At 44.7% G+C, this 13653-nt stretch overlaps 1 protein-coding gene across 5 annotated transcripts in view; it reads left to right on the top strand.

Annotated features, from left to right (window-relative positions):
* Nucleotides 1-13653, top strand: part of agrn (agrin) — a 451665-nt gene that overhangs the window by 368791 nt on the left and 69221 nt on the right. For all 5 annotated transcript variants that reach the window (XM_055659585.1, XM_055659586.1, XM_055659588.1 and 2 more), the window contains 5 exons: nt 790-897; nt 3023-3187; nt 4397-4540; nt 6638-6762; nt 12314-12419. In XM_055659585.1, the coding sequence (XP_055515560.1) occupies nt 790-897; nt 3023-3187; nt 4397-4540; nt 6638-6762; nt 12314-12419 (648 nt within the window). The remainder of the gene's footprint in view (nt 1-789; nt 898-3022; nt 3188-4396; nt 4541-6637; nt 6763-12313; nt 12420-13653) is intronic.

Raw genomic sequence — 13653 nt, 5'->3', positions numbered from 1 at the left:
GGGGATGGAGTCATAGAGTTATACAGCAAGGAAACATGTCCTTTGGCTCGACTTGCCCACACCGACCAACATGTCCCATCTACACTAGCCCCTACCTGCATTTGGCCCATATCCCTCTAAACCCATCCTGTCCATGTCCTGAGGAAGGGTTTCGGCCCGAAACGTTGCCTATTTCCTTCGCTCCATAGATGCTGCTGCACCCGCTGAGTTTCTCCAACTTTTTTGTGCACTGGTCCATGTACCTGTCTGAATGGTTCTTAAACATTGCGAGACTACCTGCCATTGGAGGGCAGTGAGAGGGGGAGTGAGAGGAGTAGAGGGGAGAGAAATGGGGGGAGAGAGGAGTGAGGGTGAGAAATGGGAGGGGAGAGTGGGAGGGTATAGAGATGGGGGGGGGGGGGGGGGGGGAGTGAGAGGGTTTGGTGGGAGAGGGAGTGGAAGGGGAAAACTGAGAGGGGGACAGGGTGTAATGGGGTGGAGAGGAGTGTGGGGGAGATGAGTGAGGGAGAGGAGATGGTGGGTATCTGCCTGAGGAGACAGAGATATTCACAACATTTAAGAAATATTGAGATAACTACTTAAATAGAGAGGGAGAGGGTATGGACATATTGCAGGTAAAATGGGTTTAGCGTTGATGGCTACCATGTGCGGTGTGGATGGGGTGGGCTGAAGGGCCTGTTTCTGCAATGTATGTCTCTATGATTCAATTTTCCATGTCTGCCAAGCCTGGGAATTATGCGTTCAATAAGCACCTTGTCCGTTTGTTCAAACTCTGTTCTCTTCCTGCAGATGCAATCCCGCCATCTGTTCCAGAACAGCATTGCAGCAAGTCCGTCTATGGCTGTTGTCTTGATAACGTAACTGCTGCCCAGGGAGTTGGCCTTGCTGGATGCCCAAGTGAGTCCTTTCACTTTACCAGAGGGTTACCAGCTGATTGGTGGCTGGTTCTTTTTTTTTTTTTTTTCCCACTTAAATTTTTATTGATGTTGAAGAGATATTTTCAAAACAGTGCAACACCATCACCATGAATAAAACAAAGTAAGAAAAACAGCAATCAAAATAAAAAAAAAATAAGTAGATCGGGGCAAAAAACAAAAAGAAGTAAATAAATAAAAAAATTGGAATAAGACCGTGTGGTTCACTTACCAAATTAAAAAAAGATGGCTGGTAAAAGAACCAGCCACGGTCTTAAACCACACGGTGGCTGGTTCTTTAACCAGCCAGGTGACTTCTGATGGGACATATTTTACAGAAGCCAGTTGGTTTGGTTTGTCTTTGGGGCAATAATGCTCCCATCAGAAGGTGCCTCCTTCCCTGGCATGTGTCAAAGAGTCATTATGATATTTGTTCACCCCATCTATAGAAGAATTAGTTAGTTAGTTTAGTTTATTGTGACATATAACGAGGTACAATGAAAAGATCATAAATGATAATTGTGATGATCAAAGCTTCTTGTTGCTTGCTATCCAGTCAGCAGAAAGCCTATACAACTGGCAATTCCCTAGAATTGGAACCTAGAATAGTACAGGTACAGGCCCATCAGCCCTCGCTAGTTCTATGTTATCCCACCTTCTCATCCACTCCCTGCACACATAAGGGGCAAAGTTAAAGAGGCTAATTAACCTACGAGCTCTCAAGTCTTTGGGATGTGGGAGGAAACCGGAGCACCTGAAGTAAACCCACACGATCGCAGGGAGACTGTAAAACTCTGCATTGACAGCATCCAAGGTCGGGATTGAACCTGGATCCCTGGCGCTGTGGGGCAGCAGCTCTATCCACTGTGCCACTGTACCGCCCCTGTAGTCCCATTACTTTTGATGGCAGTTTTAATAATAATTATTTAAAATTCCACATTGTGACATGTCCATTGGCCGCCAGCTATTCCAGGATATGCTTAATGTTTTTCCACTGAGAGGACACGTCCAAAATATTGTTATTATTGCCTCAGCTGTTTCTTTACTCCCCTTCTTGCCTTCTCTTGCCTTCAGCCTCTAAGGGCCCACATTCAATTTTGCTTGCCTCTTCCTCTTGACTTCGATGCAGAAGTAATTATGTTTTGTTATTCCCTGTTTCTTGCTGGCTCAGATACTCAGATATATCTTGACCTTCTTTAACAGTTTATTGTTGGCTGATTTCTAACTTTCTCTCAGCTCTCTGTTTGGCAACATTACAAGGCAATTCTTTATGACTAATTATGACTAACTATTTCTGTTCGTTAATTTCCGCGTGGAGATTTTACCTTTTTTCCAACAGAATCCACATTTGTGGAGATTTTCAAAGTGTTTTCATTAAAACGTTTGCCATTATTTATCCGTTGGCACGTTTCTCAAACTATTTTCTCAAACTATTTTCTCAATCTATCTTCTTGATCAATCTTCATCTAGTTAAGTTTAGAGACACAGCGTGGAAACAGGCTCTTCGGCCCATCGAGCCGACCATACAGACAGCACCCGTAGTCAGGATCGATCCCGGGTCTCTGGCGCTGTAAGGCAGCAACTCTACCGCTACACCATCATGCCGCCCTCATCCCAATGAGATTAGCGGGGTTGTGCTTTGTGGTCATACTATCTTACCGCATGGATACACATCTTCAGAAGCTTCTTATCTTAACTCTTACTATGGTTAAATATGTAATCTCAAGTAAATTAAGACAATGCATTTCATTCTTGAGAAAGCAATATGGGGGTGGCACAGTGGTAGACTTGCTGCCTTACATCGCCACAGACCCAGGTTCGATCCTGACTACGGGTGCTGCCTTTACGGTGTTTGTACGTTCTACCTGTGACCGCGTGGGTTTTCTCCGGGTGCTCCCGTTTCCTCGCACATATCAAAGACGTGCAGGTTTGTCGGTTATTTGGCTTCTGTAGAAACTATAAAATTAACGTGCAGGATAGAGCTAGTGTACGGGGTGAACGCTGGTCGGGACAGACTTGGTGGGGCCGAAGGGCCTGTTTCCATGCTGTATCTCTACAGACCAAAGTAAAGTCTAACTGCAAAATGTTTGTTCGTGTGACATTTCTAGGCACCTGTGAGTGTAACCAGCACGGGTCGTACAGTGAAACCTGTAGCCCCAGCAACGGTCAGTGTTCCTGCAAACCAGGTGTGGGAGGTCTGAAATGTGATCGTTGCGAACCTGGATTCTGGAATTTCCGGGGCATTGTCATAGATGAGAAGAGTGGATGTACCCGTAAGTGAAACTATTAAGACCTTCCACCTACATCCCTTCCTCTGGTGTCATATTTCACCTCACACGCATTTGTCTTTTCATCTCTTGACTTTGTCCAGCCATTGGCAAATCAATCTCCCCCTCGTCTAGAAAGGAACTGCAGATGCTGGTTTAAACCAAAGATAGACAATAAAGCTGGAGTAACTCAGCGGGACAGGCAGTACCTCTGGAGAAAAGGAATGGATGATGTTTCGGGTCGGGACCCTTCTTCAGTCTACTCTATCAGTCTGAAGAAGAGTACCGATCCAAAAGATCATCTGTCCATTCCCTCCATAGATGCTACCTGACCCATTGAGTTTTTTTCCAGCACTTTGTTTCTTTGCTCAATATTACTGCATCTGTAGTTCGTTAGGTCTGGTTTAGTTATGTTCACCGAGGTACAGTGAAAAACCTTTTTAATGCACACTATCCAGTCAGCAGAAAGACTAGACATGATTGTAATCAATCACAGTGTACAGATACAGAATAAAGGGAATAACACTGTTTACTGGGAGTTCTTGAGAAGAGTGCGTGAATAAGAATATCAGGTTTACAATCAAAGAAGGTCCACTTTATTAGGTCACTAATGCCCATTACGAAATCTCAGGGATGTGGGAGCTCTTTCCCCTTTGGAGTCTGATAACTTCCAGAATGAGTTTTAAAAAACCCAGCCAGGGTAGCAGGCGGAACTCCTGGTGCAGCCTCTGCATCCCAAACAAGGGAGGAAATGATCAGGTGAAGATTTTGGCTCTTGATCAACATCCAGTGACATCTAAAGAAAATGAAAGGAAGACTTTTCTTTATTAGTGCGAGTGTCAGGGGTTATGGGGAGATGGCAAGAGAATGAGGTTGAGATGGAGAGATAGATCACCCATGATTGAATGGTGGAGTACACTTAATGGGCCGAATGGCCTAATTCTGCACCTATAATTTATGGACATGAACCTTTGATAGGTTCAAATCCCTTTGAACGTTAATAATTCACAATTAAAATTTGCTGAGCATTTTCTGTTTCGCACTTTTAAAATATGGCATTGATGAGTCATCGGGGTTAGTTTGTTTCATTTTAAATGTAATGATTATATTTTAACTGGATGATAGTAAAGAGGGCGAATGCGAATTCTTGTTGCGCGCGGTGATGCTGTGACTATCCCTGCAGTGACAGGTTTTGTTCCTCTCTTCCATCCACAGCGTGTAACTGTGACCCGCTCGGTGCAGTCCGGGATGACTGTGAGCAGATGACGGGATTGTGTTCCTGCAAAACCGGCATCAGCGGAATGAAGTGCAAACAGTGTCCCGATGGCACTAACCTGGGCCCCAACGGCTGTGATCAAGGTGACAGCATTGGCTGGTGCAGAGAGGAAATCCCCGCTCGGCACCACGACTGACTTCTTTGTCACATATACAGTCATATAGTTGTCACACATGATGGAAACAGGCCCTTCGGCCCAACTTGGCCCCCACCGCTCTCTGTGTCAAAAAACTTCTTCTTTCAACATTCCCCCCTCACCTGATAGATATGCCATCCAATGTTGGATATCAGCCCCCTGGGGAAAAGGTTCTGACTCTTTACCCTATCTGTACGAATCTATATATAGAGTCAACATGATCCATCTACAGTAGTCCCACTTGCCTTCGTTTGGCCCATATTCCTCTAGTCCTATCTTATCCATGTATCTGTCCAAATGCCATCACAGACCCCCCACCATGGCAAGCAATGGCTAACCCTGAACAGAATCCGCACCCTCCATGCAAGAACAGCCCATCACCTGCATAAGTGGGGGATGACAGACAGCCCTGCTTGCGACTGCGGACGTCCAGTCAAGAACATCCCACACATCGTGAATGACTGCCCACTGAGGCTTTTCCCTGGGGGCATCAAAGCCATCCACCCAGTAACTGATGCTGTCCTGGCCTGGATGTCTGCCCTTGATCTACAACTTTAGGCTGTGCACACCATACGCAAGAAGAAGAATGTTTTATAAATATTGTGATAGTACCTGCCTCAACTACCTCCTCCGGCAGCTCATTCCATATACCTACCACCCTTTAATGTAAAGAGAGTGGCCCGTCAAATTCCTATTAAATCTTCTCCCCCTCACCTTAAGCCTATGTCCTCTGGTTCTTGATTCCCCTACTTTGGGAAAAAGACTGTGCATTTACCCTATCTAACCCTCTCATGATCTTATACTCCTCTATAAAATCACCCCTCATCCTCCTGTGCTCCAAGGAATAAAGTCCCAGTCTGTTCAACCTTTCCCTCTTAGTCAGACCCTCGAGTTCTGGCAACATCCTCGTAAATCTTCTCTGCACCCTTTCCAGTTTTACCACCTGTATCTGTATCTGGATGAAAATGCAGGCGGTCTGGTTAACAAGTTTGTAGATGGATTGGAAATTGTTGGAGCTGCCATTGGCAAAGAAGGTCAAAGGATGCAGGGGATGGAGACAAGCTGGGAATTTAGATGGAGAAATGACAGATGTAGTTTAATCTGGACAAATTTGAGTTGTTGCAGTCTCCTTGTTGAATTCCAGGTGGCAGTCAGAGCTTCAAAGTGCAGATTGACTCTTGACTCTTGACTTCAAAGTGCAGAGTGAACTTGGGGTACAAGTCTATAGCACCTTGAAAGTGTACGGGCTACCTGCCTTCATCAGTCGAGGTTTAGTTTAGTTTAGAGATACAGCATGGAAACAGGCCCTTCGGCCCACCGAGTCCATGTCCCTTGTTGCTAATTGTCTACTATGACCAAGTAATAGACCACCTAGCGGTCACTCCATGAAGCAACGAGTTGTTTTCGGATTTAACGTTATTTTTAACAGCTAAAAATGCATTTTTGTTACGGCAAGCTAAAAATAGAGTATCATTGCACAAGTGTCGATCGAACCCAATTGCTTGTCAATGTCAATGGGCTCTCGCAGTGTAACCAGCTCTTAAAGAGACAGTGGTGTCTGACAACTGTGGGGACACTCCTCATAACGAAAGTAAACTGTATATAAAATAATGAGAGACAAAGATAGGGTCGCCATAGCCTGTTCCCCAGGCTAGATATGTGTGAGACTAGATGGCATAGATTTAAGGTGAGAGGGGGAAAGTTTAAAGGAGACAAGTTTGTGATGGGTGCCTGTTAACACACTGCCAAGGGAAGTGGTAGAAACAGTTACAAAAGCAGCGTTTAAGAGGCATTTGGACAGACTTGTAAACAGGTAAGGAATAGCGAGATATGGAATATGAGCAGGCAGATGGGATTAGTTTAGATTGGCATCGTGGCTGTTCTGTTTCAATGCCGTACTGCTCTATGTTCTTAACCAAGATGGTCTCAGTATTCTATGCGAGTGACCACTGGGTTACTTTACTGCCAAATGATAAAAAATCTTGGAGATACTCAGACTGTGAATGAACGGCGCTGAATAAGTTGTACTTCTCCCCTTCCACAGACCCAATTGCATCCAGAACGTGTGCGGATCTTCTGTGTCAGCACGGAGCAACTTGTGTACAGGATATTGGACAAGTACATTGTGTATGCCCTCCTCCTATTTGCCCACAACATAAACAGGTTAAGGTAAGATCATCCTACCACAACCAGAGAGCAGTGCTGAACTACTATCTACCTCTTTGGTGGACCCCGGACTATCCTTGATCGAACTTTGCTGGCTTTACCTCGAACTAAAAGTTATTCGCTTATCATGTACCTATACACTCTAGCTGGATCGATTGTAATAGAAATATAGAAATTAGGTGCAGGAGTAGGCCATTCGACCCTTGGAGCCTGCACCGCCATTCAATATGATCATGGCTGATCATCCAACTAAGTATTCCGTACCTGCCTTCTCTCCATACCCCCTGATCTCTTTAGCCACAAGGGCCACATCTAACTCCCTCTTAAATATAGCCAATAAACTGGCCTCAACTACCTTCTGTGGCAGAGAATTCCACGGATTCACCACTCTCTGCGTGAAAAATGTTTTTCTCATCTCGGTCCTAAAAGATTTCCCCCTTATCCTTAAACTGTGACCCCTTGTTCTGGACTTCCCCAACATCGGGAACAATCTTCCTGCATCTAGCCTGTCCAACCCCTTAAGAATTTTGTAAGTTTCTATAAGATCCCCCCTCAATCTTCTAAATTCTAGCGAGTACAAGCTGAGTCTATCCAGTCTTTCTTTGTATGAAAGTCCTGGCATCCCAGGAATCAGTCTGGTGAACCTTCTCTGTACTCCCTCTATGGCAAGAATGTCTTTCCTCAGATTAGGAGACCAAAACTGTACGCAATACTCCAGGTGTGGTCTCACCAAGACGCTGTACAACTGCAGTAGAACCTCCCTGCTCCTATACTTAAATCTACATTGGCTGATTAGCACGCAACAAAAGCTTTTCACTGTACCTAGGTACACGTGATAATAAACTAAACTGACTGATTGATCGCCACAGGGAACCTCTCAGTTCATCCCCACTCTGATGTTAGTCAGAAGAATGTCCTTGAAGCAGTTTTGTTCACTTTGGTTATTCATTCAGAACACTTGGGAGATTTAAACTCCAATGCTATTTTCTTTGGACCTGTTTAGTGAGGTGAGAAATAAACCTTTTTATAAAAAAGGAAAAGTCAAAATCCAATGGAATAGAAGAATTACAGAGAGCAACAATAATATGTGAAGGAACTAATAAACTGTAGAAAGCCCATACAAAAATCAAATACTCTTCAAAATGATTCACCTTGCCCCAGCTACAGGGTGGATTGCAGCAACTCCCCACGACTGCCCCTACCAAAGCCACCACCTCGACCAGCTAGAAGGACAAAGGCAGTAAAAGCATAGTTGGCACCACCACCTGGAGGTTGCCCACCAAACCGTACACCATCCACACCTGGAAATTCATCGCTGTTCCTTCACCATCACCGAGTCAAAATTCTGGATCTCCCTCCCGAACAACGTCACTCATCACCAATTATGCAATAATGTTGTCAAGAGCACCAGCATCATCATGGACCAATCTCACCCCGGTCATTCCATCTTCTCCCCCCCCCTCCCATCAGGCATGACGTACAGGATTGTGAAAACGCACACCTACTGATTCAGGGAGAGTTTCTCCCAAGTTGTTATCAGACAGCTGAACCACCCCTACCAACAACTAGAGAGCTGTCTTGACCGAATATCTATCTCATCGAAGACTCTTGGATTAACTTTAGTTAGACTTTACTTGACTTTATCTTGCAGTAAATGTTTTTTTCCTTTATTGTGTACCTGTACACTGTGGACGACACGATTGTAATCATGTTTAAGAAGAACTGCAGATGCTGGAAAATCGAAGGTGGACAAAAATGCTGGAGGAACTCAGCGGGTGAGGCAGCATCTTTGGAGCGAAAGAAATAGGCAACTTTTCGGGTCGAAACCCTTCTTCGGACGTTTCGACCCGAAACGCTGCCTATTTCCTTCGCTCCGTAGATGCTGCCTCACCCACTGAGTTTCTCCAGCATTTTTGTCTACCTTCGATTGTAAACATGTCTAGTCTTTCCGCTGACTGATGAACACACAACAAAACTCTTTTCACTGTACCTCGGTGACAAAAACAAAACTAAATCTCAGGGACTGCAGCCTCTCAATTCCGCAGCTCACCGTCATCTTCATACGGTGAAATTAGGGCTAGGTAATGAAATGCTGCCTCAGTCTATACGAAGCCCATATATCCTTTGAATAAATAAATAAAAATCCAGTTGTGGTCTCACTGGTACCTTACACAAATGCAGAAAGACTTCTACCCAAGTTTCTCACTCTCAAATTGAATACAAAATGCTACCATTCTGTGATAAAGAGTTGTCTAAGAAAGAACTGCAGATGCTGGAGAAATCGAAGGTAGACAAAAATGCTGGAGTAACTCAGCGGGTGAGGCAGCATCTATAGCATCTATGGAGCGAAGGAATAGGTGACGTTTCGGGTCGAGACCCTAAGGGTCTCGACCCGAAACGTCACCTATTCCTTCGCTCCATAGATGCTGCCACACCCGCTGAGTTTCTCCAGCATTTTTGTCTATCGAATGTAGCCCTGTGTAACTTCATATTAGTTTTTCTTATTAAGAAATGTATATAAGTTTTGCTGCATTTTGATTTGTTGTTAATGAGTTAGATCATTTTTCCTGTGTGGTGACTGGTTTGGGGGCGTGAGCTGGGAATTGTGGGTAATCGAAGTCCAGGAGAGAGAGAGAAGTCCAGAAGAAGTCTAAGCTAACTGCTACCCCTTCAGCTCGGAGGGGTGGATTAAAGACTGTCGCTGTGCGGACTTTGTGTTTACGAGGAGAGTGAGAGCAGCGGTTAGCTGAGCCCTGGAGACAACGAGGGAGAAGGAAGATTTCTGCCACATGGGGTCCTCTCGGGTCAGCCAACTCCCCGCCATCTTGTGAGCTTCTGCACTGTGCACTTGTCGGCTTCCACTGTATTTGGTCACGACGCTCTCCAGCTTCGGCCAGGCCTGCAACGTGGGGTTATTCTTGTTTTGTCTTTAATGTTGCCGGCTTGTGTGAGTGAGTGTGTGGGCCCCACATAGTAATTAATACTTAAAAGTACTATAAAAGATTGATTTATTGGGTGTTGTTTGAATATCTGTGTGAGAAACACCAGTAAAACACCTATAAGGGAATTCAAGTTTACGAACCTGGGGCGCAGCTCATGTAGAGGGCGAAGATGCGCTACACGAACATTCGCTACTTCCTCAGGGATCCAACTGTGAGGATAATTATTAAACATGCCTCGTTCACCATTACCAGGTCCATTGTATAGTTGGCTCCATGCCAAACTATCCTGAATACATTCTGTGCATTTCTTCATGTATCTGTCCTTGCCAGCTTGATTACCCCAACCAGCAGGGAGATGAACATCTCTCATCGCCATTGCACTGTTCTTATTGCGTGACCGTATTCTATGTTGATTTATACTCCTTACTACGGTGACTACACTTTGGTGGTCTATAAACCACAGTGTCGAGAAGAAAAATGTAAAGGGCTGCCGAGACGAATATCCACACAGGATAGTAAAGATATCACTGCTACATTGGCAGCACTCCAATGCTCGCTGATTTCAGATGACATTCATTTAATGGGCTGGTAGAGCTGCTGCCTCACAGCACCAGACTCGAGTTCAATCCCAACCTCGGGTGCTGTCTGTGTGGCGTTTGCACGTTCTTCCTGTGACCGCATGGGATTCCTTCAGGTGCCCTGGCTTCCTCCCCCATCCCAAAGACATGTGGCTGGAATCTGGAGCAACACAAAGTGGCAGAGGAACTCGGTAGGTCAGGCAGCATCTGTGGAGGAATGAATAGACGACATTCGGGTTGGGATTGTTTGGGTGTCATTGTATACAACGACCAAAATCTTAAGCACCAGAGGAGGAGAGAACATTCGCATCTATCACAAAGCAATATAAACATGACCTCAATCTGACCCCAGCTGGAGTACTGTATTGATGATCACTGCTTATATACAGTGCATTCAGAAAGTATTCAGACCCCTTCACTTTTTCCACATCTTGTTACGTTACAGCCTTATTTTAAATTGGATTAAATTCTTTTTTTTAATCATCAATCTACACACAATACTCCAGAATGAAGAAGCCAAAACAGTTGTTTAGAAATGTTTGCAAAGTAATTAAAAATAAATAACTGAAATACCACATTTACATAAGTATTCAGACCCTTTACTCTGACACTCAAAATTGAGCTTAGGTTCATCCTGTTTCCATTGATTATCCTTGTGTGTAGGTCCCACATTGATGATTAAAAAAAATGAATTTTAGAATAAGGCTGTAACGTAACAAAATGTGGAAATAGTGAAGGGGTCTGAATACTTTCTGAATGCAGTGTGTGAAAGCATACATTGGCCTTGGAAGAAGTATTGTGCAGTTTCACCAGAATACTACCAAGGCTTAAGTAATTAAATCGTAAGGACAAGGTGCATGAAACTAGCTTGGTTTTCCTTGAGTTTTCAAAATTGATAAATAATCAAATGTCTAGAAAAACCGAACTGCAGATGCTGGTGAAGCATGGTTCTGCAGATGCTGTGGGGATGTTTTTTCAGTGGCAGGAACTGGGGACTAAGTCGAGAGAAAGATGTACGGACACAGAAGATGCTGGATGAAAACTCAGCAGGACAGGCAGTTCTTCTTCAACGAGACAAAGGATCCTATGGGCAGCCGAGACATCCATCTTCAGACAACTGTGAATGTCCTTGAAGCCAGCCCAGACTTGAACCCGATCGATAAAGGGCCTGAAAACAGCTGATCGACGCTCCCCTCCAACGGACAGAGCTTGAGAGGATCTGAAGAAGAATGGGAGAAAAAATACTTGCTTGTAGCGTCATACAAAAGGTTGTAATTTCTGCCTAGTTGAGTAAAGGGTGTAAGACTTATGTGTGATATTTAGTTATTTATTTTTAATTACTTTGCAAAAATTTCTAAATGCCTGTTTTAGCTATTTTTTTCTGTAGACTTGGATAAAAAAAATCAATTGATCGAAACCCAAGATGGACTGATGGAATTGGGTACGAGCAATCGTCATCCAACTGGATCTTGGAACACAGGAGCGATTGTGATTTGACCTTTTCCTGCTCTTGTATTTTTTGTGCACTGCTACTTGGCCTTGGAAGAAGTATTTGGTGCAGTTTTTCACCAGAATCTATCAAGGCTGAAGGATTAAATCGTAAGGACAGGTGCATGAACTAGCTTTGGTTTTCCTTGAGTTTTCAAAATTGATAAATAATCAAATGTGATGTTATGCTGATGACAAAATGCTGGAGTAACTGTGACAACTTTGCACTTTCACCCCTTCCTTGCCAGGTCACACTGATGTGGCTCCGAATGGAGTAACAAAATTGTTTCTCTACTGCTGTAAGATGTGGATTAGTTGAAAATGTCATGCCTGGTTTAGCTAGCTTTCTGTAGACTTGGATATCAATTGATCGAAACCCAAGATGGACTGATGGAATTGGGTACGAGCAATCATCATCCAACTGGATCTTGGAACACAGGAGCGATTGTGATTTGACCTTTTCCTGCTCTTGTATTTTTGTGCACTGCTTGTGATGTTATGCTGATGACGATGTGTGTGAACTTTGCACTTTCACCTCCTTGCCAGGTCTGTGGCTCCGACGGAGTAACCTACGCCAATGAGTGCCAGCTCAAAACTATCGCATGTCGACAGGGCACAACAATAACCATTGCACATCGAGGCCCTTGTCAAGGTAAGGCCAATGATCAAGCACAGTATGTCTAGGAACTCATTGCCGTGGAGGGCTGCGGAGGCCAAGTCAGTGGATGTTTTCAAGGCAGAGATGGACAAATGCTCGATTAGAACGGGTGTCAAGGATTGTGGGGAGAAGGCAGGAAAATGGGATTAGGAGGCAGAGATCAGCCATGGTTGAATGGTGGATTAGAATCGGTGGACCAAATGGCCTAATTCTACTCCTATAACAGTCCTGTGAACTTGTAATTTATAGAGATACAGCATGGACATAGGCCCTTCGGCCCATCGAATCCAAGCCAACCATCGATCCCTTGTTCACACCCGTTCTATGTTATCCCACTTTTCCATCCATTCCCTGCACATAATTTTTCTGAAGCCAATTAACCTACAAACCCATGCCTTTTTTGGGACGTGGGAGGAAACCAGGGCACCCGGAGGAAACCAACGCGGTCACAGGGGAGAACGTGCAAACTCCACCCAGACAGCACCCGAGGTCAGGTTCGAACCCGGGTCTCTAGTGCTGTGAGGCAGCGGCTCTACCCGCTGGGACTCTGTGCCTTCGTGGTATTTTAATTGCACTGCGAAAGGATCTGAGAGGCAGCACTGTGGATGGTTACCATGGAAACGTGGATCTTCCCTTGCTGCATTTATTACCCAAGTGGGCAGACAAAGACTTACTAAGCTGAAAAGCTTTCTCCTAACAATGGGGTCACGGTTGTGTGGCATGTTGGATACAGAGCGGAGCCATTCTGTGGCAGAAAACGAACCAGGAAGGTGATGTTATTAATTAGTGCTTCACCCCTGAGTGGAATCATTTGATATTCTGCAGGTTTTATGCAGTTTTTCCAAAAGTTTTTGTTCTCTTTGTCATCCAGCTAACAGTCTTCATTCTTTCCATTGAAGATGTAGTTTCCTCCTCCCCGTTAATAAAACCGTCCCTTCGGCGCCTGGGCGGTGATCCGGAGTTCAGATTCACGCTTCATTACGTGACAAAGGGGGTCCTGTGAACTTTGTCATCTGTACCCACCTCCGCTGCTTCCCCCCAACATCTTTTTATTCTCTCTCCATGCGTGTGGCTTTGTATAAAACGCTATCAGCAGTATTACATGCAGGCAGACAATATTTTAGACCTTGCTGAGCAAGTCGGCCTCTTTCCCAGATCCTCAATCTCAAGTCCACTTCATGAGCAGGTTCAGTGGTGGCCTGTCAGCGGGCAAAACCTTCCTCCTGTA

This window comes from Leucoraja erinacea, chromosome 30 (assembly GCF_028641065.1).
Source record: "Leucoraja erinacea ecotype New England chromosome 30, Leri_hhj_1, whole genome shotgun sequence".
Lineage (NCBI taxonomy): Eukaryota > Metazoa > Chordata > Chondrichthyes > Rajiformes > Rajidae > Leucoraja > Leucoraja erinaceus.
This window is presented reverse-complemented; position numbering and strand designations above follow the sequence as displayed.